The 25,224-nt window shown below is 46.1% G+C and overlaps 1 protein-coding gene across 1 annotated transcript in view; it reads left to right on the top strand.

Moving 5' to 3' along the window:
• ANTXR1 (ANTXR cell adhesion molecule 1) overlaps positions 1–25,224 on the top strand; it is a 60,413-nt gene that overhangs the window by 21,458 nt on the left and 13,731 nt on the right. Inside the window, exons 11-16 of the mRNA XM_026043725.1 lie at positions 4,630–4,699; positions 5,203–5,281; positions 10,702–10,797; positions 17,093–17,134; positions 24,369–24,464; positions 24,923–25,090. Coding sequence (XP_025899510.1) covers positions 4,630–4,699; positions 5,203–5,281; positions 10,702–10,797; positions 17,093–17,134; positions 24,369–24,464; positions 24,923–25,090 — 551 coding nt within the window. The remainder of the gene's footprint in view (positions 1–4,629; positions 4,700–5,202; positions 5,282–10,701; positions 10,798–17,092; positions 17,135–24,368; positions 24,465–24,922; positions 25,091–25,224) is intronic.

Genomic DNA, 25,224 nt, shown 5'->3' on the forward strand with positions numbered 1-25,224 from the left:
AAAAAAAAAAAAAAAAAAAAAAAAAAAAAAAAAAAAAAAAAAAAAAAAAAGTGGAATCAACAGCAGAGCTTCTGCTGGCACTTTAATTTTTAAATTCAAGAGTTGCTTTTATCATGGTAAAAGAAATAGTGGTCTGTCTGGCAGTAAACTGAGGTACACAAGGAAGATGTTGTCTGCTCCAAGTGTGTGCATCTGTGGAGCCTTATTTGCTGCCTCATGTTTTTTGGTGGGAGGAGACGGCTTTCCTGTCACTCGCTGTGGAAGTTCCACAAGGCTTCATTAGACCTGTCATCTGCACTGCTGTTCCTTCCCAACCACTTCCCAGCTGAGCTGCCTCAGAGCTGGCTGCCTCTGGAGCAAAAACATTCCTGGAAACATCCAAAAGTCTTCGCACAGCTAAGCAGTATCATCCATCAGGTTTCCACTGTTCAGCGTGCCCTGTCCAGGGATACAAAAAACATCCAGCGTTGCCAATGGGAGGGACTGTTTGCAAGGGTTACCTCACTCCCAAACACTGTGACCTGGTGTCAGTTGCAGTGGAGGGGTGGGGGGAAAAGGACCTCCCCTTTTGTGTGGTCCAGCTGAGAAGTTTTTGGTGCCTGTCATCAAAATTTTGTAGCAGCTCTCCAGAAAAGTCCAATTCTACTCTTAATGCAGTCTGTGGGGCTTTTGGTTGAAGTTGTCTCCCTTTATCCACAACAAAGATGATGGCAAAAAAGGACGAAAACAAAATATATTTTTCTGCCTCTGAGCTGATGCGTTGGTTGATGTCAGTGTCCTGAATTGATGTGCAGGTGAAATGAACTCATGCTCCTTGCCACTACACCAAAACTCATCAGTTCGTTTTGAACAGTCCTTGTCTCTGATGCACTGACTGGGATGCAGGAAGCCATAAATTCCATTGAATTTCAAGCCCTTTATGGTTCGCCCAAGGGCGAACTTAACAGTTGCTTATTAACTCTTAACAAAGTCTTTCCTGGTGTAAACTGGCTCAGGTCTATTAACTTTAAGATAATCCACAAAAAATATCTCCCAGTGTTTTGTTCTACTGGAGCCTGCAGCTCCAGTCTGTGTTCTCAGGGCCTTTTGTGGCTCTTAGTTGCAAACAACTTAGTGTAAGAGTTAACTCAGAGTTTTATGGAAACCTTATGGAGACTGGATAGCTCAGCTGTTTTGTTTGTTTGAAACTTCTCAGCCTCTGATTGTGTCAGGGAGGGAGGTGTTTTTAAAGATAACATTTAGCCAGCTGTTCCTAAAACCTTAAATTATCCCAGATGAGGCGCAGACCAGCACAGCTAGGATTTGCTGAGGTTAAGGGCATGAGCTAATAGGTTTTATTGGGTTTATTGGCAGAGAAAAGTGGCAGGTGAAGAGTATCTGCTCATAATGCTCATAGCTATGGGATGAAGAAAAAAGGAAGAGAAACATCTGTAGAAACCATGAAGAATATTTGGCCGGGCAGGGCTGTAATCAGCTGCGTGTCAAACAGCAGGGCTGCTTCTGCCAGCATCAGCACCAAGGAGAATTGGTTTCAGACTACAGAGAGTTAAGACTAATTATCCAGTGACTTTGGACTGCTTTGTGGGGCTAGAATACCTGTGTCTGCCCAGGTTGTGCAGGATCCAACCAAGATAGCTCTGGGCATAAGGTGAGCTTTGTCCAAGGCAGTTTTTAAACACGTGATGTTTTAAGCGTGACCTTAAAACAGCTTTGCAAGGTCAGGTTGGAGCTGCTGTAGCACTGGGTCTAGATACCCCTGTTAAGACTTGTCTTGGAGTGACCCTGTTGCCCCACAGCTGCTGTGCTGGGTTGCCAGCTGTGAACACCAGCAGATTGAAATAGTCCTGGCCGAGACTTGTTTGTTTTATTCCAAGCACAAGTGCTTGTTCAACACAGCCCTAAGCCCAGCAGATCACCCACCAAAGAACACTGCTTCCTTCCAGATTCCCCGTTCCATCCCCAGTCATCACGAGCATTAAATCGGGGTTTTGTGCCTATCTCTCTCTTCTCCCCTACCCCAAATCATTCCCTAAGCCTGCCCTTGAGTGACTTTAACATTCAAAACATATGCATCCTCTACAAGCAGAGCAATTATAGCACGATCTCAAATATGGTTTTCATTACAGCATTAACAAAGCATTTATTTCTTATTTACGGGGCCCATTCGTCAGCAACTTGTCTAGCTCAGAGAGTGTTCCAGTATCTCTGTTTCTGCATTCCTATCTCCCCACAAAATGGGTTTGAAGTTTTTTGTATTTTTTTTTTAACCAAACAAAGAGCTTTTACTTGGAAGATGTCCCAAGGCATGGCGTTAAGGGGAAGAGTCAACCAGGGTAAACAGCCACTATGCTTTGGTAGGTGGTGTGAAGATTTTTTCTGAGGTCTTTGTGACTCCTGTCTTAGAGGAGATGATGAAGGAACAACAGAGGTGCTAGAGCTCATGAGGGCCAGGTCTAACCTGGCGTCTCCGTGTGAGAACATTCATGCTTTCTTAAGATCTTTGTGTAAGCTCTTTGCAGTCCCAAATCTTGGTTTCTTGGAGTGAACTCAACCCAGGAAAAACCTTGTTAATATGGCTTGATGAAAGTGGACTATGTTTCTTGGTCATCTTGTTTGTTTTTTGTTCCTCTTGTCTGTCAAAATTTGCTTTTCTGTGTTAGAAACAGCATGCATATGCTTGTGGGTTTATTAATATCATGTTTGGATAATCCTCCAAGTCCTGGCTTGCCAGAAGGTTGCATCCTGCTAACGGCCAAAGGAACCATTCACCAATGCTCAGATTAATACATTTTTTTACTGTATAGAGGATAAAGACTCATGGAAATGCTGGGCCATGAATTGCAGGAAGATTTGCAGTAGGAAATACTCTGTTAAAAGTGTGTCTTCAAAAAGGACAGACCTATTTTTGAACCAGGATGAAACTGTTTACTTCGCAGCCCTCTAACCTGGTTATGCCTTAGGACCAACAAGTTTCAGAGCTGCCAGTGTGTCCTATGCCCTGTAGCTTGGTGGTGTTTTATTTCGTAAAACTTTTAAATACCATGAGAATCCCATTTTCAGAATAATTGTCAGAATAATGGGTGTGGAGCAAGGGGTGCCCGCGCTGTACAGACGTCTCCGGAGGAAAGGCAACGCAGAGTGTCCCCAGGAAGCCCAAGTTCTGCCCTTGCTTGGTCTCTGAGATGCAGTCAAGGCCTGGGGACCCTCTCTGTGGCACTGCTACAGGAGGCAGAGGGACTTTCTTTGCGAGGCCGCACAGCCCACTAGCGGTGGAGCCGGGAACCTGATTCCCTTCCTGGGGCCGCCCCTGCCGCACGCCGCCTCCCGCCTGCCCCACTTCTTCCACTAACGCTSTCAGCTGGGAGGAGTCCAAACCGCAGCGTTCACATCTGGCCTGAGGTCTGGAGCTTGGGAGCATCAGGCTCATCTCTCCCTGCGCAGGGATACAGGAAGGTTTTTTCTGTCGCCCATGAAAAAGGCAGTGTTCTTGCAAATGCATCCTGCAGATACAACCCAGTTGTAGTTGAAAAGTGTTTTGTTTTGTTCAATTTCCTCATGTCAGTTTTCCAGGAAGGAGTCAGATGGCCAGAGTTATGCAAACCAAATGGATCTTTTTTTTTGTTTAGAGAAAAATAGTCACTCATTTTTGTGGTGAAACACAAACATGCTCCCAACAAAATAACCTCTGCCTGTAGGCAGCCGGGCCAGCTCAGAGAGCCACCCCTTGGGATTCAGTGACTGATTTTTTTATTTTTTTTTTTTTTTTAACAGAGGTAGAGATTTAATGCAGGCTGGGGGGAAGAAAGGAGCGAACGAGAAACAAAAAGCTAATGGAATAATCTGTGTAAAAGCCTTGCAAAATTAAACCAGCTTTTGGTGCATAGGATGTTCTTTGGCCTTGGCGTTCAGTGTCAGTGAAGGAAAGCAGGGCAAGGAAGTCTTCATTTACACGTTGTTTGTGCACTGAGAAATGGAATTTAGTTATGTCAGGAGTAAGAATAGGTCCAGATTTACCACCATACAGGTTGGAGAGGAGAAAGGGCAGAAATCTCTTGGGAAATGGCCATGAAAGCTGTCAAACAGAATGGAAGTTGTAACTGGAAAGTTTTAGGAAATTATAATATTTGTGAAAGCTCTCATTTCAGGTGAACGTCCGCATCTCTATGGAAGGACCTAGGGATGGTTACAAGTGCAGCTGGTAGGAAGCTTTCCAACAATGACGTGGCGCTGGAAAAGTGCTGATTCAGCAGGACCCACCCAATTTGTGGGAATGTGGGGTTTCCAGCCAAAGGGGAGAAAAAATCGAAGCCTGTCTGCCTGGTTTGCTGCCAACCTGTGTGATCTCCAGCGCACTGGCAAATGGGCTGGGAAGCTCTTTGGGATCATCATTTCTCCAGTGACTAGCAACCAATATAAAATTCTGTTCTGCTCTTCGAAAGAGGACTGCTAGTTAACATTCCTGTTTCCAAAGCAGTCTCCTGGTGATAGTCTTTTCCCTCCACTTTATAGAATCACGGGGTAATTTGGGTTAGGAGGATTACTTTATGTTCAAATGAGTCTGTCTTGATCTTCAAGACCTGCATTACTGTTTTGATGATAAATTGCAGGACCCTTTCTTTCTTTTTCTAGATGAGAAGCCTTTTATTGTGGAAGATACTTATTTGCTCTGCCCAGCACCTGTGTTACGGGAAGTTGGCATGTATGTGTTTTCCTCCTTATGTTTTCAAATACTTTTCCTATGAGGAATGACAATCTGTTTCTATTGCACTCTAATAGAATATAGTTTAATATATTATTAAATATATTTCATTTAATTAATTTAATTTTAATGTTCTCATGTTTCTTGTTGAAATGGATCAGTTTCTAGACACAGGGAAAGGAGAAGATCAGAGACAACCTCAATTATACCTGGCAGAGGGAAATAGGTGATAAATGTGAATATGTATGCTCATATGTCTATGCTCATTTGGGGATTGGAGAATGGAAAACTGAAACAAAACTCCCTGTGCTGGCAAACTTGAGCTGTGCAGGTAACATCCTGCTAAATGGACAGCTAGAGCAGAGGGGACAGAGCTGAGGGTGTGAAGAAGGCCTGTGTGGAAGGCCTTCTCCAGGCACCAGCAGCCAGGTTCTAGAGCTAGGGTATTTAGTAAGTTATTGTATACTAGCTGACCTGGCTCACTTCTTTTTAATTTTTTTCAGGGAAGCTGCACTTCAAGTCAGTATGAATGATGGGCTGAGCTTCATCTCCAGCTCCGTCATCATCTCCAGCACGCACTGCGTAAGTTTGATTTGTGCTTCTAAAACAACTCAGCGGGATGATGGTACTTAACTATAGATGTGTTTTTCTAGTGATTGAAGCTTTTAAACTTGAGCTGCCACCCTGTTCTCAAGGTGAGCTTGTGTGCCTAGTAATCTAGCATTTTCTGTATCACCTGCACCATAACATAGCAAAGCACTTAGATCTTCAGCAGACAGTGCAGATTCTCCATCTGCTGTGGGATGCAGAGCCTAAAAAAGGGCTGGTCTGGAGTCCTGGAGTTCCGTGACCACTATAGAGGCAGTGCAAAGCAAATCTGCTGGCCTGGGTAGCTGGGCTGTTTCCTGTCCTGCAGTGGTGGTGCCAATGAGAGAGGCACACAGCAACAGTGATCACACCCTTCGTCTGGAAACCAAGAGAGTTGCCAAAAAATTGGAGAGTTTCTCTCCTAAAGTACTTGGCTTAAGCTCAAGCCTCGTGCTCTATTGCCAGTAGTGCTTGGACCACTGTATTCGTGATACTGTTTTATGAGTAATAAGCTACCAGGAAAAGGACAATGAAACCACTTAAAATTCACAGTGTTACTACTTCTGTGAAATCACAGCTATAGGGTTGAACCAACTTGTGCTAAGTAAGATAAGAAAAGTTGAGCTCAGAATGATTCTTTGCACAGCAGTGTATTCAGCTTTATTCCTCTCCAGTAAGGCTTGTCTCCTCTACAGAGAATGGTTGACACTCTGCTTTCGTTCTCTCACGGACTGACTTAAACCATGTGGACACAGATTTTGTGGAAAGTTAGGGGACTTGCAGGCCTTGAAAATCTGCATGTGCCAGCTTCCCTGCTTCCTCTCCAGCAAAGACACATCGTGTTTCCATACAGAATAAGTAAAAGGCAGAGTTGTACAACATCCAATTACTAGCGGTCCTCTGTGGCCTGCGAAGGCTGATGCACAGGACTAGGGAGAGAAAAAATGTTTTATGTCACTTCATCTTTTCACTTCAACAAAGACAAGATTGTATGTGGGCACAGTATTCAGAGTTTACATGAAGGGTTGTTTTCCAGAGCTTTCAAAGACATCTGTATGCCTTGCAAGAAAAGGTTTATTTTATTAAGATTCAACTTCTTGGTTCAAGTCCCCTTTTCTTTCAGGGTCAAAATGTGCTTGTGTGTGTCAGCAAATTATGAGAATATTTTTCTGTATCTTGCTTGTATGAGGCAAGACCTGGGAAGGCTTTGTAGAGAAAAATGCTCTCCCCTCTTTATTTCACACTACAATTATTTCTGTCCTGCAAACACTCATAGGTATAATGAGCGGCAAATATTGTTTAATTGACTTCTAACCTGAAAGTTCTGCATGTTTCTTTGAAGAGCAGGAGTCAAAACTGGAGGAGGGGGTTTCAGTGCTGGGGCAGTGCCGCCAGTTCCATGGAGCTGTTGTGGTTGGGAGGAGYGTTTGATTCGATTACGGAATGAGGCCGAAATGCTCCAGCTTTGGCGCGCTGCTGCTGTGCGGCCAGCGCAAGCTGCTTTGGGCCGTCTCTGTGGAGGGCTGCTGTTTTTCAAGCAAAAGTGTTGCTAACTACCCCCCCAAATCCAGGGTTTTTTCTAGATGCTGACAGTAGAAGGCCGGGTTTTTGTTTCAGGAGCAAGAGGGCAGCACTGTGTAGATGGGGCTTGCAGGCAGAAGTCTAATTCTGTCCCCCACTAACTTGCATATGACCCAGCTAAACTGAGGGGATTCTCCTGAGTGTAATTTCAGGTGGCTTTTGGCCCAGGCTGTGTGACCACTGGCAGCCACCGCACAAGAACGGGGCATGACTGGGATGGCAGCGTTTGTAGGGTCTGGGACACTGTGCTGCTCACACATGTAGCTGCGGGAGGAGAGGCTGGCATCTCCAGCACGCCATTTTTCTGTATAGTCTCCAGTGGGGGTTTAAAAACCTTTCCTGTGCCCAACTCTGCTGTCACTACTTGGACGGCGCTCCAGCCTGCCCTGGAAACCCACAGGAGGTTTGTGGATGTGTTCCAGGAATCTGTTTAGCAACTGGGGCCTCCAGTTCAGAGTGCCTGGGAGCTCTGATGGTTACAAATAATGCTTGGTTATCTGTGTCCTCATCACTGCTGGCTCTGCTTGGCTCAGATGGGGCAGGAGCCCTTTCTGGGGGAAAACTCGGCCTCCCCCAGCCTTCTGCTGATGTTTTAGTCATGTCTTTGTCACTTGATCTTTGTACTGCAGCCGCACTTGCAAATCCGACTGGCTCCAGGTGCTGGGTAACCACAGGAGACGAAGATCTTGCCCCAAATTGTTCCAGGCTGATCCTTGCAGCAAGGCCAGTTAGTTGCAGTGTTAAAATACCACTGCTGCCAGCCAAGGGCAGCCGGCTTGCCAAGCCATGCAAAGGGCCCTCCCTCCCAAGGTGGACTGGCCCTCTGCTTTGCAGCTAAATGAAATACCTTCATTTGCTGCTGCCAAGAAGTACCAAGGGCAAAAGAAAATATAATCACTGCAGGGACTTCAGAAACAACTCAATGTGCGTAATTCCCACTTTACAATAGATGGTATAATTTCATAGCCTGTGAAGGACTGAATTCTTGTTGCCATGATCTGTTTCTTCACTGTTAACTTTTGAGATGGATTCTATGAAGGAGCTTGCCCTGTATTAGGCTTTAGGGACACAGTAGCTGTTGTTTTCATTTTTGCTTGTTAAATGCCTGGAGAGCATATGGTTTTCACGTTGCTTAAAGAAGAATCAGCAGGTAACAGCTGACAGAATCAGGAAACTCTTTAAAAAGGGATTTACTCCTTTGCCCATATTAGGAGTTTGCAGAAGAACTACAGAGCGAGAAACCATTTAAATGTTATTTATGAATGGGGATGCCTGCAGACGTGCTCGGAGTGGCTTGCACACCAAGTGTCATCAGGAAAGTGAATGTACAATAGAAGAAAATTAACTTAGGAGGCAATATTTACAGGCAGGAAGTCACTCCTATTCCGCTGGCTGCCAAGTTCTTCAGTGCAGAAAGAGCATCTCGGAGAGGAGCCAGGCTGGGAATTAAAATAAGTCTTTGTTCACTTTCTAAACTCTCCCAGAAAAGGAGAGACCACTAATGACCTCTTGCACTAGTAGGTCTCGGGCTCTAAACCATCAAGAAGATGAAGCCTGCAGGGCTGCAGTGAACACGTGGCAGGGAGGTCTCCATGGGCAGCTCCAGTGCTGGGATTCAGAGGACAAGGAGCCCGCGGCTCCTTGTTTGTGCAGAGGCAAGATCGGGGAGATAACTGTGTGGATGGGAGAGGGCTCCGTGACTGCCTGTTACAGACCTGCGGGGACTGAAGGTCGCTTAACCCGAACAGGTTTTGCCTTGGACAAAAGCAGGTGGGCCCTGACGCTTCTCTTCATCAACGTGTCCAGTTAAGTGCTAAACAGTAGATGGACTTGGTCTTTAGATCTGGAAGAAAAGGCCAGAAAATTCAGAAAACAGTAGAGTTTTGGAGTAGAAAATTAATGACTGTCTTCACTGAAGGTCTGTTTTCATTAAAGGGGATGTAATTCACAGCTAAAGTGGCTTTATTAGCCGGGAGTTTTGGGTTGCACAGTTGAGGCTCTGCTAGTTATCAGTGTCCCTAAGTCTGTAGGCAATTAAAGCTCCTTCATTATTGTATCAGTAGAGGCTTTATGAAACTGCAGAGGAAATCTAACTTTCCTAGGCCCTTGCCCTGTATATGAGCTGAGGTATTGCTCCGTGGGAACTCCAGGGCATAGGATTTCAGGTCTGATTCCAAAATAAATTGCTCTTAATTACTTTATACTGCAAATATAATAGGCAGTAAATGTTTTTGCTGATACTGGTCACCCAAAGAGTGAAACAATTTTAACCACCCCATTAGCTAGGCTATTTTATAATACCCTCAAGTGTAGCAGGCATATCACAAACAGCATGTTTAATTTAACCCAAATTTCAGAAGGAATATTGCTCCAAGCACACTTTTGCCCGGCTAACGGGCTTCTCAGTCTTGCCTTACTCGTAGCCAGCTGCTCCCAGGGCTCTGTGCTTGGCTATGAGCTCAAGGAGGTGCAAGACTTTCCAAGAGAGCAGCTTAAAGGCGGCCAGTGCCCTGGGCACGTGTGGAGACAACATTCCAATGCAGCAGCTTGTCTCCCTTTCCTGCCTCGCGAAAGAGTAACCCCAAATCAAACCATAAATGGTGTTGCTGTTAGGACAAAGTAATTCCATGGCATTCTGTTGTCTGCTCTTATTCCAGTTGCTGCTCACCCCCCAGCTGGATTTAACATGCTTTTGTCAAGGGCTGCCTTCAGGCACTAATGTAAACCGAAGTAACTCCTTAGGTTTTACCTCAAAGATTGTTATTTATCTAGAGCATCTGGGGATAAGAGGCTGCTCTTTCAGAATAGGAGCTCCTCAGTGCTGCCTCTGTCAAACCAGGAACATCTGCAGCCAGATAGGCCCTCTTGGGAGCATTCAAACCTGGCTCTATTTCAGGGCAAGTGCATGTGCATGCTGGCCCTGGAAGGAGGGCTCACTAGATGCTGTGACCTCTGCTTGCAGTGGTAGGATGTAATGATCAAGACACTCAGCTGTAGATAGGAAGGCAGTGCTAAAGGTCTGACCTCTACTGCTTTCCTCTCTGCTGCTTCTTGCTGGGAGGCTGCTAAAACGGAGATGCCGGAAGCTTGGCCAGTAACAGGTAACAGCGTGAACAGAACTGAGCCTTTCAGAAGCCTCTCGACTTGCTAGCCCTTCTCTTTAGCTGGCAACTTGTGATTGTTTCTTCTGGAGAGGGGAAAAAAGCAGCCTCTTTTCATAAGCACAAACATATCAGCACATCAGAGACTTGTTTTCCCTGACCAAAGATCTCCCCTTGTGAGTGAAGCAATGCTAATCCCTGTGCTTCCCGCTGCTCTGCACAGTGCCAACTCCTCAGTACAAAGGTTGTGCTTTACCCTAGACGTGTGCAGTGAGGGGCTTCTCTGCTGCTTATCCGGTGTTGTAAAGCTAATGATAGAGGATGCTGGGAACATCTTTTGGAAATGGGCTCTCATCTCTTAAGAAAACCTGAGGAAAAACCTGAGGAAAGCAGCACACCCTGAACCCTGGGCAGATAAATCTCCTTCTTGAAATTTTCCCGTTGCAGTAAGCTTTAATTCTGACACTGCTTTCAGGCTTATGTGAAAAGTGGGAATAGTTGCAAAGGAAGGAGAGTACCAGACAGTGAAATGTCACGTCATTCTGTGTTCTTGTTTAATGAGAAATTATTTTCTCAGTCTTTATAATACTGAGGAAAATGGAGACAGTAAATTTGCTTCCAAGTGAGATTGGTATTTTACCTAATTGTGTAATTCAAAAGAGGACCTGGTCAGGTGCTCCGGAGAGGGGAGTTTGGAAGATGGAGTTCACACACGACCTGTTTCTCTTGCAGTCAGATGGGACTATCCTGGCTATCGCGTTGCTGATCCTCTTCATCCTGCTGGCCCTGGCTCTTCTCTGGTGGTTCTGGCCTCTTTGCTGCACAGTGGTAAGTGCCACTTCCCATGCTGCTCCACCTGCAGCATTGCTGATTTAACATGCATTTTATTAATTAATGTCTGCATGCATAAGCTGCCAGGGAGTTGCATACAGGACAGGGAAACCAATTTGCTGACAGGTTGCAACAAATCCAAACCCCAATGCTGGAGTAGCCTTCCACCTCCCTGTGTGGGCTCTGCCGCACTTGGAGTGTATGGGTTGCTGTTGCATGCAGAGCTCTCTGCTACTTTTCTTTATTTTAATCAATAACACCACCGCAGTTTGGCATTCCCTGGGTGTCACCAGTGAGTGGGAAGCCAAGTTTTTAACAAGAAAGAACAGAAATGATTGCTGAACAGAATGGTCTGTATCTTGCACCGCTGACGCTGTCTCACACTTCATCTCCCCGGCCTTTATGTTACCTCCGTGACATGGAAGTGTTACTGACACTGTTCTTGCACTCAATCAAGCTCTCTGCCTGCAGAGATGGGCCCTGTCACTAGACATCGTTCCTGACCATCCCGTGGCACACAGAAAACAGCAAAGCTCTGCTCTTGCTTTGGATCTTGCTTGTGCTGCAAATACAGAGCAAGGATTAGGGATGTAGAGATGTCAGCGGAATTGGAGACTGATTTTGGGGCAAGGGAGTGTAGTGATTCCTGATGCTTCTTGTAAGACTATCCAAACTGGCTGATGTTCCCGGGTCCCTGTCATTCCTCCTGGTTTTAAGTCAGTTATACAATGGTGTAGGTTTACACGGTGCTGGACCAAACCCTATGATATGGTACTGAGAGCTGTGGAGCCACAGAAATGGCAGGAGCTGGTCAGATTTGAGAAAGAGTCTTTGTGGTGGGATATGTTTCTCTATCCAGAACAAAGATGGAAATCTCTCAAGAAAAATTTGAGCCTTTATTTGTGTTTCTGGCTAGAAATGCTAGGGGTAAAATCCTTCTTTTTGCAGTAGTCTGGCACCTCTGTCCTGAGATGAAAACCAGAAGGAAAAAAATAATCTGAACACTTCAGAACAATAAAAATATCAGTTCTAAAAATGGATAGAGCATCAGCAGTGTGGTAGATGGCTGAGAATTATTCATCAAAACTGGATGGCACATTCCCAGAGAAGTCTGGCCATCCCTGTGGGTACAACTACCTGGAAGGCAATGAAGATGCAGCCTGCACAGAAGTTCTTACTGGGATTTGATTAAGAATTGAGGCAGCAACGGTCCTAAGAGCTACTGCCTTTTTAAGGTTCTTTTGCAGGAGAGTGATGAAACTGATGTGCCATTGACATAAGTAAAAGAGGCAGGGTGTGGAGTAAAGGAAACATGGAGCTATGCATCCTGAAAGATGGTATGGGACACTGAAACAACGTGAGGTTATTGGTCATAACAGCTTTGCTTCGAGTGTGAGAAATACAGTCCAGATAAGCACTTTGGGTGCAGCAGAGATGGGGGAGAGTCGGTTTCCACACCAAACACTGCAAGTTTAATATTTTCCAGATTCAGGTTCTGTGTTTAAAAAAAAAGTTGGAGATAAAAGCTTTTCCTCACCTCTCTCCTCTACCTCCCACATTCCCTCTTACATAGCTCTCCAGCTGGGGACGAACACGCTGATATTTTCCAAATGTATGCTAATCACATCCCTTGCCTTGCTGGAAAGATTTTTAATTGGGAGCCTGTACTAAATCTTTTCATCCCTTGGGGATGACAGCCCAGTATGTCTGGAAAGAGGCTGGCAATTAAGGGATCTCGTTGTGTTGGTTACCCAAAGATTTTGGGAAATTCAAGATAAATCTGTGGAGGGGTACCCAGACTACTTGAGTTGGGAGGGGTGATCAGAGGAACACTGCTTATTTACTAGCCTGGTAATGGCATATCAAGGAGTGCAGCATTGTCAGAGAGTGAGTTAAGGGCAGAGGAGCTGCCTTGCACAACGCACAAGAGAAGCAGTCGAGCAGTAACCTCTAATAATCAAACCACAGACCTAGAGACACTGCTGTGGATTCAAGACCAGGGGGTGCTTGAGACGACTGTGGATGTGTCCAGGGGAAAAACACCTGGTTTTCTTACCAAGAATAGATTTGTTTCTGAGTGACAAGCACATTTCTAAACCCCGAAATTCCTCCTGGCATGCTTTCTGATTAAATAGGAATCATTCTTATCCAGCAGTTCTCCAGGAAAGACAGCGAGCCAGCTTCATCCCAGGAGTAATGTGCTGAAGTCAATAGACTTACCCGAGGGATTTATCTGGAACCCAGTATCTCCTTGGCACGCACCCGTCAAGAAAGGTTGTTTCCAAGTATATCCAAGTTTATTGGTCTCAGAGCTATTCTGGGATGAAGTCTGGAATTTACCACTTGCTTTACAGTAGATGCAATAGTTGCTCAGTAGATCAGAGCAACTCTTAGACCTTTACTAAGCCCGACACCAGGCAAAATTTCCCTTGAAATCAGTGGCACAACAGAAGAAACACGGGAGTCTGATGCTAGCCTTAGGGTTCAAGGATATTTATTCAACAGCCACGGGGATGAAAGAACTGCTAAGCCGATGTCCCCAGCAAGCAGCTGCTGTGTAGGAATTTCCCATTCCCAATCTGTGCATCATCTCGCTCATTTTTCTGCTGCAGCTTCTTTGGATGCAGGGGAGTGGCCCTCATGGAAATGAGGTGTTGGTATTTCAGCATCCTGACACCCATCAGGATCTCTTTGCGCTACTTTCTGGAAGGATGCATGGAAGAACCCAGCAATTTGTTTGGCGCTCGGTCTGCGCTGCAGCTGACTGAGAGTTTTGGAAACAAAAAGTTGGACAGAGAAAATACAGTAAATGTATATTAAAAACATATGAAAATCACAGCTAAACTGGAGGATGAGGAGGGAAGGAAAGGTATTGACACTACAGTAGGGATAAAGAGGCATAAAATTCCTCTTGATTGCATTGCATTGCAAGTGCATTGGCTTGATGGAGATGAGTAGCAGGGTCTTTTATATCTAACTTTGCATTATTTTTGTACATGGCCCTCATTTTAGCTGCTGTTGTGTTCAGTCTTACAGCAGCTACGCTTCGGGACAAGGAACACATTGCCCCTATTTATCATATAAAACTCCAAGGAAAATTTGCATTTGCTGGATACTGCAAACTAGTGGAGTTTTGTTCTCTCCCAAGATCTAGACACATTCCTGGAGTCTGCAAAATTTGGATTCCACATGTATTGGCTTTGCTTATGCCTAAATAGCCATAGAAGTTGCAGGGCAACAGCAAACCAGTGCTCTGCAGTGCTACTAAGCTTGCAGGGGGTGGCTGACAACATCCCTCTGCTTTTACATGGGCTCCTTCAGCAGGAACAGCGGTATGACCATAAAGTGCCTCAGTGAGCAGGGGCCCGTGACCCCCCACTTTGATGAGGATCTCATCCTCAGTTGAGGGTCTGAGTTGAGGGTCTTTGATGAGGAACTTGGAGGTCTTTGGTGGCAGAACTGCTCCATCGCACAGTCCCCTGCCACTTAAAACAGGTGGCCGAGCCGCAAGTGTTTCTTTAGAGCCAGACAGAAAGCCTTTGGTGTCCCTGACTTCACAAGCAAACGTGGCTGATAAATGATGCAAACTTTCGTCTTTCAAGCATGGGGACAGGAGATCCAGTCGCAGCAGCAAGAGCAGAAATGGCTCGGGGTTATCAAAACACAGCCCACGTGAACAAACACTCGGCCTTGGCCAAGCTAAGCTGGGCTACGCGTCATGCTTGGCCACGTGTGCTCCCAGCTGCCTGCGTGTGGCAGGTCCCTGTGTCACCCACAGGGCAGAGGGACAGCGAAAGCAGCAGCCCAGAACCAAGCGTGCTGAAGTGGAAGCTCCTGTTCCAGGAGAGGCCGCAGCCTCCCCGGTTCCCCGTGATGGCCTTTTCTGTCTTGTGCTTGAGTAGTTGTTTCTGTGTCTGGAAAGGAGCAGGCATGAGGTGCTTCCTTCTGGCTGGGGCTCTTGTTATTCCTATTTAGCTTTTGTTTGGATTGCTGTGTGTGATGGGACAAAAATCCCATTCGCTTGGCTGGCACGAGCACCCCGCAAGGAAGGTCCCATGTGCAGGCACAGCTGTAACTACAAGGATCCAAATTAAAGAAAGGATTTGTAGTGTTTGTAGATCAAAAGCCTTCCGAAGTCTGGGCAGCAAGTCAGGCAATAGATTTTGTGATGACTTGAACTTCCAAAGTTCCTGCAGGCTCAGAGGCAGAGCTCGCCACATCTCTAGAGCAGTCTAAAATAACCAACCATTAATGCATGAATTTAAGGGGTGTTCGGTTGCTGTTAGAGGTAGATACTGCTTGATGGAAGTGGAGTGGAAGCATTCACCTTTCCTTCCTCTTGGCATGTAGTAGATAGAGCTTGATCTGTTCATAGAAATGGGGGTTAATGTGTGTGCATTGTAAGAAGGAACACAAGTACATGGAAATCACACCCATCTGTTCATTTCCAAGCCTTACTCTCAAGAGTTTCCTGTGCTCTTGGCTAAGAAGTTGTGTCTAAATCCATAACTGGACCAAGTATGTTGGCCAGATTATCCTGATGTTTCATGCCAGTGTAAATCAAGAGAAACTCCATGCTGTTACACCAGAATATTATCAGAGGAGGGAATACAGCCACTTCCAGTAGGGCATATCTTGGGTTGGGTATCTTAAATTTCTCATAATCTAGTGGGTTTGGATGAGGGATTTTGACTCAAAAGGAGATCTGCCACAGTGACAGGGGTCAGGAATTGAAACCTATTGGCATTGTGACTAGAAAGGCGACTAACTTGCAGAGAATTTACAGTAAAACCCTCCCAGGGCACAACAATTTGTGTCGCAGCCCAAACGCAACCAGCATATCCCAGAAATGTGCAGGGAAAACCGAAAATGCTCAGCATGCAGCTTGTGCAAGAACAGTGTGCAGCTGCAAAAACAGACGCATCCTGGAAGCAGGAACAAGGCCTGTTGAGCGGGAACAGTGGCGGGCGCCTCCACGTGAGCTGCTCCGTGCAGCCTGGTGGCTTGGCAGCGCAGGGTAGTGGGTGCATGTACCACACTCCTCAGATGTCTGTGTATGAGCTGTGCTTCCGTGCATGTGAGCAGAAACCTGATTTTGATCCCCAAAGCAGGCAGGCCCTTTAACAGAGCATCCTCCTGGACCCTGCAGGCCACCAGGAGCCCTGGTGGGGACAGGGAGGGACAGAGGGCTACGGCCGTCCCGGCACCACACTGAGATAGAAAGAAAAGGCTGAGCCAGCCCTCATCTCCTCCCCAACCAAGGGCACATGCTCTTCATTAATGGCCACATTGCATGACTCGGGGTTTGCAGAGGAAAATAAAAACAGTGAGCTCATCAGAGAAGGAAAAACACGAGTGAGAGGAATTGTTGTAAATATTTATGTCTTCAGGGCCTTTGTGCAACTGTCAATTTCTGCATTTAAATAACCAAGCTATTCCTGTGTCAGACGGTGATATTTTGGTTTTGAAGGGCAATTCTTAGCCCCGCGCATCTGCACCGCATTCGTAGGCAGCGTTGGCACCAAGGAGCAGCCCTCGGGGGGCTACCGAGCCCCAGCACCCTCACAGTGTCCGCCCACGGATCCCCTCCTTCCAGGAGCTTTAAACCTCCTGGAGAAAATCCCTCCCTGGGGCGATCGTATTGACAGGAGTGCCTGGATTCAAACCGGACTAACCTTGCAGCGGGGCTGCAGCTGGTGTAGGGCAGAAATGTTTGACGTGCCTGCATGCGCCTGCCTTCCCTTGGAAAGCTTCCTGTTGCTCTTGGAGCCGAGGCCTGTGATAATAGCCAAGTGCCTGCTGCGCCTCAGATGCAAACTTTTTGCATGAAATAATAGACTCACGCCCACATAAACTTAAATTGTTTCTATGGAGAATATCCTGTCCCAGTCTAAAACCTCACCCTGACTGCTTTATTAGTTAGAAATGCTGGGAGAGCCTCAAATGCATAAATATCAGGGTGTGCCTGCATATGTATATACGTGTACTTATACATGCATATAAATGTATAGACCTCTCTTTTTAAAAAGCTTATGGGAGTGGAATATTTTAGCCTGACAAGTATTTTTCCCGAGAGCAAGGCCTGCTGTGGCATCCTGCATTGAGGTGCTGACCTGGGCAGCGGGGYGCTGGGGGTTGTTACTGGTGCACGGTGCTTAAAGGCCATTTCCCTTCACCTTGATTTCTCTTCCCAGTCTTTGTCTGCTCAGGCTGTAGGTTATTCGGGTGACATTTGTATAGTGCTGGGGAACAAAGCATGGATTTACCATTCTGTTTCTCTTTATCCTTGCAGATCATCAAAGAGCCCCCACCGCCGCCTGCAGAGGACAGCGAGGTGAGCGACACCCACAACCCCATTTCCACATGTTTAGGACAGAGTTTTTTCAGCTTTCTCACTTTGCTGCTGCATGGTCACGTTTCTGCTGCAGGGCAGAATATAGATCAGAGAGCTATGTGCTTGTGCTCAGCCCTGGCCCCTTAAACCCAACAGCGGTTCAGCTAAACCGGGGACTTTGTAGCTGATGTGTCCCATGTGTGCTTCACTCTGGTGCCTTTGCTTTTACCTAGTCATGAGGTAGAGATCTGTTTCTTACTTACTTAAGAGTGCTTGTAGATCCGTGCACACAGGATCTCCAGGGCGCAAGGAGTGAAGGAGGACAGAGGCAGATGATCCTTTGGTTTGGAGCAGCACTAGAGCACGACTCACAGACAGGGAAACCCTTCAGCTTATGTTTAACTTTGAAGCCAATAGAACCTAAGGATCTGCTTAACTGCCTTCCTGAGAGGGCATGGTACTGATTTGGGTGTTTTAACCTCATAATTGTGCCTGGCAGCTGAGCCCAGCTCACAGCACTGACCTCTGGGCTTCACTACTGTGAGCAGAGGCAGAGAACAGCAACCCACAGTCCTTGCAAGTGGGTCTGAAGACAGCGACCCAGCTTTGCAGCAGATGGTGAAGCACAACATGGCCATCTGGAGCTGCCCTGGCGAGGAAGGTTTTAACAGGAGGAAGCAAGGAAACAAGATTAAATGTCCAACTTAATTCCACTCATTCTTTTTAGATTAATCCAGCAACTAACAGGTATAAAGCTACGTCATGGTTACTTAATGAGTATGTTTTCGCTAGAAATCTGCCCTTTCTTACCCCCCCCTTTTCGTAGGCTGCTGCTTTCAACACTCAGAATCTCCTCTTTCGCTTGCACCATTTTGCACATGGGATTTCTTTGAAAAAGGCAGTGGGCTGCGTCCAGGGCACACTGAAGTCAATGGCAATTTTTCCATTGACTTCACTGGGGCTTGGATCAGTTCCTCCTAGCTGTGTAGGTGAGAGAAGATTATGTGCAAGCTCAGAGTGATGTGGCTGGTTAGCTCCCTTTGCTTCTGGCCTCTGGAGAGAAATTCATGGCCTGTTTCAGCTTGCAAGAGGAAGGTTGCTCCCTGCTCTCCCTAAAACCTGGCTCAGTGCGTGTGCTCCGAGCCAAGGCAGAGACTGTCGGAGCTCAGCGCTCTGCAGAGCTACCATGGTGAATCCAGCCGCAGTGCTGAGTGCAGGGAAATAATCCTGGGCAGCTGGAGCTGAGGCCAGTACCAGAACATCCATCTTGGTGGTACTTGTCCCCTTTAAAACAGACCCGAAGCAAAACCCCAGATGTGAAAATTGCTGGACCCAAAAGAGATTTGCATTTGGACCCATGGTCCCGAAGGCACCCATCACCCAGAATGTCATGTCAACCCACGTCTCTGTGTGCAGACGTCTGACCCGCGCTCCTAGGTAGTCATTTCTGTTATTTGGGCTGTAAATAAATCCACTTGGTCAGTGTTTGTCCTCTAAAGGCAAAGGAAAATAATAACTGAAAATTGTGCATGCTCTCTTCTGTACTGCACATGCCTCCAAGCCAGAGGATTCAATTGCTGAAATTAATTAAAATACATCATTCTGGAATGCTGGCTCAGTGGCAAAGGAATGGAAGGGGAAATTGCATCTCTCTTGAAAGAGAGATGTATGCCTCATTTGCAGGGGAGGCCTTCGCTCCAGTCAGTAAGTCCTGCAGAAGCAGCCCCATTGTTGCAGAATACACCAGTTGCAGCAGCCCGTTTTCTTTGCCTCAGGTTTAACTTTGGTTTAACTAGTGTAACAATTTCTATGGACATGTTAAAGTTCCTCTGAGCCCTCATTGTGATGGCAAGGAAGAGCCCAGGGCTGCGGTTACAACAATGTACCGATGATGTAAGGACTAGGGTGGTAGGCGATACACGTAATTTGACATGCACTTTCCACCAGAGCCCCTCCTTAAGCTCAGTACTCAGTTACCCTGGAACCACCATATAGAATTAAAAGCCAAAAGGGCTTTAGAAAGGGGTGAATGCAGTGTACTGAGAGGTACTGCAGCTGGGAAATCACACCAAAATTCTTCAGATCCAAATGACAAATTCCTTAAAATTCAAAACCACACAGATTCTCTCTGGTTCAGAAATTAATAGGACTTGAGACTGTAATTTGCACATTGGATTTTTTCCCAGGCAGAAAAGCTTCTCACTAGCGGGAAAACCAGCAGAAGCTCCAAAAAGATCCATTTCTTTGGTCTCATTTACTCTTACAGAGCCTGGTCTAGAGAATAGGACCAGATTTTCTGCAGTCCATTTTTTTTTCATATTGTGGTTAGCTTTGCCCCCTGCAGAAAACCTAGTAACTGTTCATCTCCAGCGGGAAAGAGTGCTAATCCCTTAAGCAGCAACATTACAGCTACAGAAGGGCTTTTTTCAGCTCTCAAAAATCTTGGCAAAAGTAAGTCAGGAGGAATTCTTGCATCAGCAGAATCAGGAGCTGGGGCCCATGTATCTTTGCATTGCAAGGAGAATGCATTAGACTGTAACAATGAAGGGAAAGCAGCACCGCTGTCAGGAACTTGCCCAGGGTTTTATTGAATTCTACTTTAAGGCCTTTTGAGACCTACTGGAGACAGGCTAACTGTTGGTGAAGGAAATCATTATTGGCCAGAAACTCCCAATTAATTTAATCCGAAATTGCAAATGTTGTCAACTTACTGCTGAGACCTGGTTCCGTAGAAGACACAGAACCCTGGAGGAGATTGAGCCTGGATGAAGAACAGATGGGTCCACTTACAGCCACAAAAGAGTAAGTTAATGCCAATTGGAAGAGGTGAGTGCCGTGAGGAGTCACTGAGCACCTTTCTGGCCTGTGATTGACACACAGATAGTGGCTCAAACCCACATTCTTTTACCCCAGGAAAGCTCTTTGTAGCCTTGCTAGAGGAATCACAACTGCTTCTATCCACGTGTCCCTCCCCTTGAGGCTGAGCTTATTGGAACAACTCCTGCTCAGATCAGAAGTTTACCAAGATGTTGAAGCTGATTCTCAACCTCTCTTCTGTATCAAGAAGGACACTGTGGAAGACACTTTGCATCTTGCAACGATTTCCTGTCCATGAACTGACCCGTGCCAGGGATCTGCTACAAGTCTGTTGCATGGACAGTGATTGCAGTCAGAGCAAGCTGAAACCCTCCAGAGTGTCCCCCTCTCTTCCCAGTGCTTCGCTGCTCCATAAGCAGAGACCAGGCAATGCTAAAATATTACAGTAGCTTCCTTTCCCCTTGTTGCACTCCTGCAAAAAGGAGAGCCCTGCAGCCTGCCAAAACAAGGCAGGAAAGCCACCCCATGACCAGATCGTGGCCTTGCTCCTCAGCACTCAGACCTGCTTTTTCCATGCTGCTCTGTCACCCAAGTTCCACAGCCACCCCAAATGTGGCACCAGGGCCAAGCCACCAACCAGCCTGTAATTGGATAACCCTTATGTCTCTTGTCCTCTTACCCGCAGTCACCAAAGCAAACACCCACAGGAAAGTCCTGGAGAGAAAGGACAACACAGCAACACAGTCGGGAGATGCTGAATGTGCATCATAATGGCCATTATAGGAGCTGCCATGAAAAGGCAAAATTTAACTCGCTATGTGGCAGCTGTTAATAAGCCAGAAGATGAAGGCCCTTTTCAGCCTGGACCAGTTTGATCCTTTTGCATGTTCATCTTTTCCTCCCCAGCCCATGACTGCCCGTTCATGAAGCTGAAGGATGACTGACAGCAGCTGTGCTGGGAGCCCCTGGCACCCTCCTTCATCACTGTTTGATCTCTTCCAGATCATTTTCCTCTCTCTTCCTGAAAAGCCTTGCTGGGGGGATAGCAAAATCAACTCCAGAGCAAGCATTTAATCTGAATTTTTCTTTGTAGACACCAAGGCAGGAAATATATTCCATTATTCCTGAAATAAAGCCAAGTCCCAGTGGCACGCCAGCACTTTTCCTTCCCCTTTACACCCCCTTTACCATGAGTTGCAGAAATCATTGGGAAAGAGAAAAGGAACCTTTCAAGACACAGGCATTTAAGAGAAACAGAACTGAGGTGTTCTTGGGAACAGACGAGGGGCAGGTTTTGCACTGTGGAGGTGCAGACTTAATAGTCAAATTTAACACACAATGTCTAGGCAGGCCCAGTGCAGAGACAGGGAACTGCTGGGTGCTTTTCACCCTCATCATTAGAAAGAGAGCACCAAATTTAATCCTCCTGACCCTATAAGAAGCACTTCTGTGCTACAGGACTCACAGAGCAACAACCCCCTATTGTAAACAYATGGTTGAGCCTTGACCATCTCCCAAGCGCTGCAAAGGCAACCTGGAAGCTGGGGAGATAAATCCAGGGACCTGGGACTGTTTTGTAGGATAAGCAGAATGTGCTGAAGGGAGAAGATGTCTCTTGAGAAGTGTGGACAATGTCCTCAAGGTGCCGTCATGCCTCTGCCTCTGGAGATGGCCACACAATTCTGAAATGAGTCCAAAAATAAGAAGAAAAAAGAAAAAAGAAAAAAAAAAGAAAGGAGGAACAGGAGAGGGCTGTGGACTGCTGTTTCCCCTCCATGTTCCCTCCTCTGCAAAAAGGGACAATGGTGGCTCTTGCACAGCAGAATGGCTAGCCAAGCTCTTCCAGAGCTTCGTGCATGCAGAGCTCTCCATAAAAGCTGAATCCCGACGAGCTTCAGGCAGTACAGAAGCAACTGTGAAAATAATTATTAGGGCGGGGAGAAGGGTAAGTTGTCCAAACTTTTCATATCTGGCCAAATTGAGTTTGAATCCTTACCCTGAGTGGTTTAGATGTCCCTAGTAGAGCCTAATTTGTCCTTGAGTTACCCACAGATGAGGTCCCCTCAGGTCAGGGTCGAAGCCTCCAGAGCCCAGCCTGGACTCGGAGATAAACACGGCGCTTTGTTTTCCGAAATCCAKCAGTTACGAATCTGGATCTCTCCCTCTGAACTGCAGCTCTGCCCTGCCTCCTGCTCTCTGAAAGAAACTCTAGCTCCATTTAAAGCAGATTTTGGAGGCGGAAAGATGCCAAGTCCTGTACGGTCAGTTTCCAGCATCCTTAAGTGCACTTGGATTTTCTGGTACTGTTTTCTGTCCCGCTGCTAGGGTAAAGCTGAAGTCCTTAGGCAGTTCTTCCTGGAGATGCGGATTACAGGGCCYTTCCTTCTCCTTCTGTGCCCACGCTGATCCCCACGTTTCCAGTTCTTGCAGCAACTCACGTGTGGTGTAAGCCCCTTTGCCAAGCAGGGAGGCCAGCCCTGGCGTTTTCCTCGCTTGTGTTGCAAAACCTCCCGTGCCCTTCAAAACATGTAAACAGACTCGTCCCGAAGAAAGCTTGTGACTGCCTTGTTTTGCAAGTGTGCACCGCGGCCCTTCTGTGCGTGTGCTGTTCCTCTTGTTTTTCTGGCAGCTGAACTGCTCGCTTAGATCGAAGTGACTTGCAGAGCTTTTAAGGGCTTGTGGGGAAGATTTCCTAAACCCTGGCATTTCCTGTTGTGAGAAGTCCGGTCTATGCTGGGCTGAAGAGAAAGAAAGAGAATTGCTGAAGGAAAATATTTATATGGCTTTGATTCCAGTTCTTTTTTTTTTTTCCTTTTAAGTCCTCATGGAAAACTTCATGCAGAGATATTAAGTTCTTAGGTTGCAGCAAAGAGAAAGAAAAGTAGAGAAAGAAAAAGAGAGATCAGCTAGGAAGGAAAAAAMCACTATATTTATGACTCAATTGTTCACTTTTCCCTTAAATCGGGACATATTTTGCAGCCAAATTCATGGAAGCTTTTGGGTTTTTTTTACAAAAATGGACCTGTTTAACATGAAGAGTATAGTTTGACTTGGATTTTTTCTTTCTCCCCAGTTTTTCAGTTTTCCTACCAGGGAATTCAATTTCAAAGTACTTTGGGCCTTCCAGTTTGGGAAAGCTACTAAGTTTTGGAGTTTGGCCAAATCCCTGTGAAAAATAAAGAAAATAAGAGAGAGACCATTTTTCATTTCTCTCCACATTTTTTCACAGGGAATACTTCATGTGTCTGATGATTTCTGCTTTTCTGCTTTGCCAGTTCACAGCCTGAACTGTAGAAATGAGAAAGGACCTATATCATTCAGAGCATGTGTGGATGGGAACTGGGCACAGTTTTATAGGATATATTCACTAGCAGTTTAGCCAGACCCATTTGAAAAAAACTCAGGGATACTTCCTTGATTTAAGTAATTGGGAGATACCCGAATGCCATCATGAAGGTCAGGATCCTGAATATGCTTGAGCTTGTGTAAAGTCCCACAAATTTCTACCTGCTATATGGAAAGCATATTCAATTTTTTACAGAATTTAAATATTCATTTGAACATAAATGAAATGTCTCATTTAAAGGACGTTTAAATCCAGACTTTCTGCAGGTGGAAGCTCAAAAAGCCACTGAAGCCACGCGGCTTTTCCTTTGGATCAGGGCAGAAGTTTATTATAAGAGCTAATCATCTTGTAACGTTTTTGTTAAACTGTTCTGTCCTAACTACACTTGGCCACCTCATCTGAGAAAACTCTTCTCCCTGTTGTTCACTCACCCTGGGGTAGTGAATTAGGATTCACCTTCATGTAGGGGAGTATTTCTAACAACTCACCCCTTTGCTTCCTTGCTTTTCTCTCTTCTGTCAAATCTGAATGACAAAACGATGATTTATCTGGGTCCTGGAAGATTCCTCCAGCATGGGGAGCTGTGAGTCAGGGAACAGTCATAGCAGCAACAGCTCTTCCCTCCCTGATCTCAAGCACAGGGAAGGAAGGGATGGCAGAGGGGTAAGTCCCTGCCACCATCACACCTGCTAGCAGAGCAAGCAGGCTCATGGCCAAAAGACCCTGGCTCTTGACCTGTGCTCAGTGCTATTCTGGCTGCTGCTTCTATGATTTTGCAACTTGGAAACCATTTTCTTCCCTGAGTTTAAAGAGGATGAAAGACAGAGGGTCCTTTAAAAGGAAAACACACTTTGTTGCTGGAGCTGGACTGCTTTCAAGTGGTATTTTGTTTGTATCATGCAGCATTTTCTTTTCATGAGTGTACATCCTCTGGCCAATAACCAGCAAAAGAGAGACCAGAGCCTTTACTGCACTGGCCCCAGCAGGCTCCAAGGACTAGATAAGCTGTGACTCTTTATCACTTCCTACTTCTGCTCATGCTTCCTAACACTGCAACCTGCTCTTTTGTAGGAGGAAGATGATGACGGCCTTCCAAAGAAGAAGTGGCCAACAGTAGATGCTTCGTATTATGGTGGCCGAGGAGTTGGCGGTATCAAGCGGATGGAGGTAAATACAGAAAGACTCTTGTGTGAACTGAGCCATGATACTCCCTTGCAGTTTACCCAAAAAAGAAGCATAGGAGACAGACACGAACTTCTTTGGGCTCTCTTGTACCTCTGAGCCAAAATCTGTTTTTATAGCGGGAGATTTGAGAGCCAAGCATAGACTCCTTAGGTTTCAGACCCTTTTCTTCCAGTACAGCAGGATTCTGTTTGTGTTAGGGATACCTGGGCAGTGTTGAGGTAAAAATTACAAGTATTTTTACAATTTTTCTGAAAGCTTCCTCCACTTACACATTTCTCACGAACCACAAAGAGGGAAATGTCCAAGGTTTGGGCTCCAGTCTAGAAAGAGCCCCACGCTTCACCTGGGATGTAGACCATAGGAAAATGCAGATCTGCAGTTCTAGCAGGAATGTACCTCTACAGCAGTTGCTCTTATGGCCCTGATGCTGCCTTTTGCAGGTGCGCTGGGGTGAAAAGGGCTCCACGGAAGAAGGTGCTAAGCTGGAGAAAGCCAAGAATGCCCGAGTCAAGATGCCAGAACAGGAATACGAGTTCCCCGAACCCAGGAATCTTGGGAACAACATGCGCAGACCCTCCTCTCCTCAGAAGTGGTACTCTCCAATCAAGGTAAGTCCTGTTCAGCTTGKTACTGCTTAGGCTGCTTCCCGGATACCTATGCTTAGCAGTCTGTGTTCACACCCAAAGCAAAAACTCACAACTCTCCAGGAACTTCTTGTTTCAAGAGGCTGTTAGTTTTACAT

This window comes from Nothoprocta perdicaria, unplaced genomic scaffold (genome assembly GCF_003342845.1).
Source record: "Nothoprocta perdicaria isolate Ctin4 unplaced genomic scaffold, notPer1 scaffold_103, whole genome shotgun sequence".
NCBI classification, from domain to species: Eukaryota; Metazoa; Chordata; class Aves; order Tinamiformes; family Tinamidae; genus Nothoprocta; species Nothoprocta perdicaria.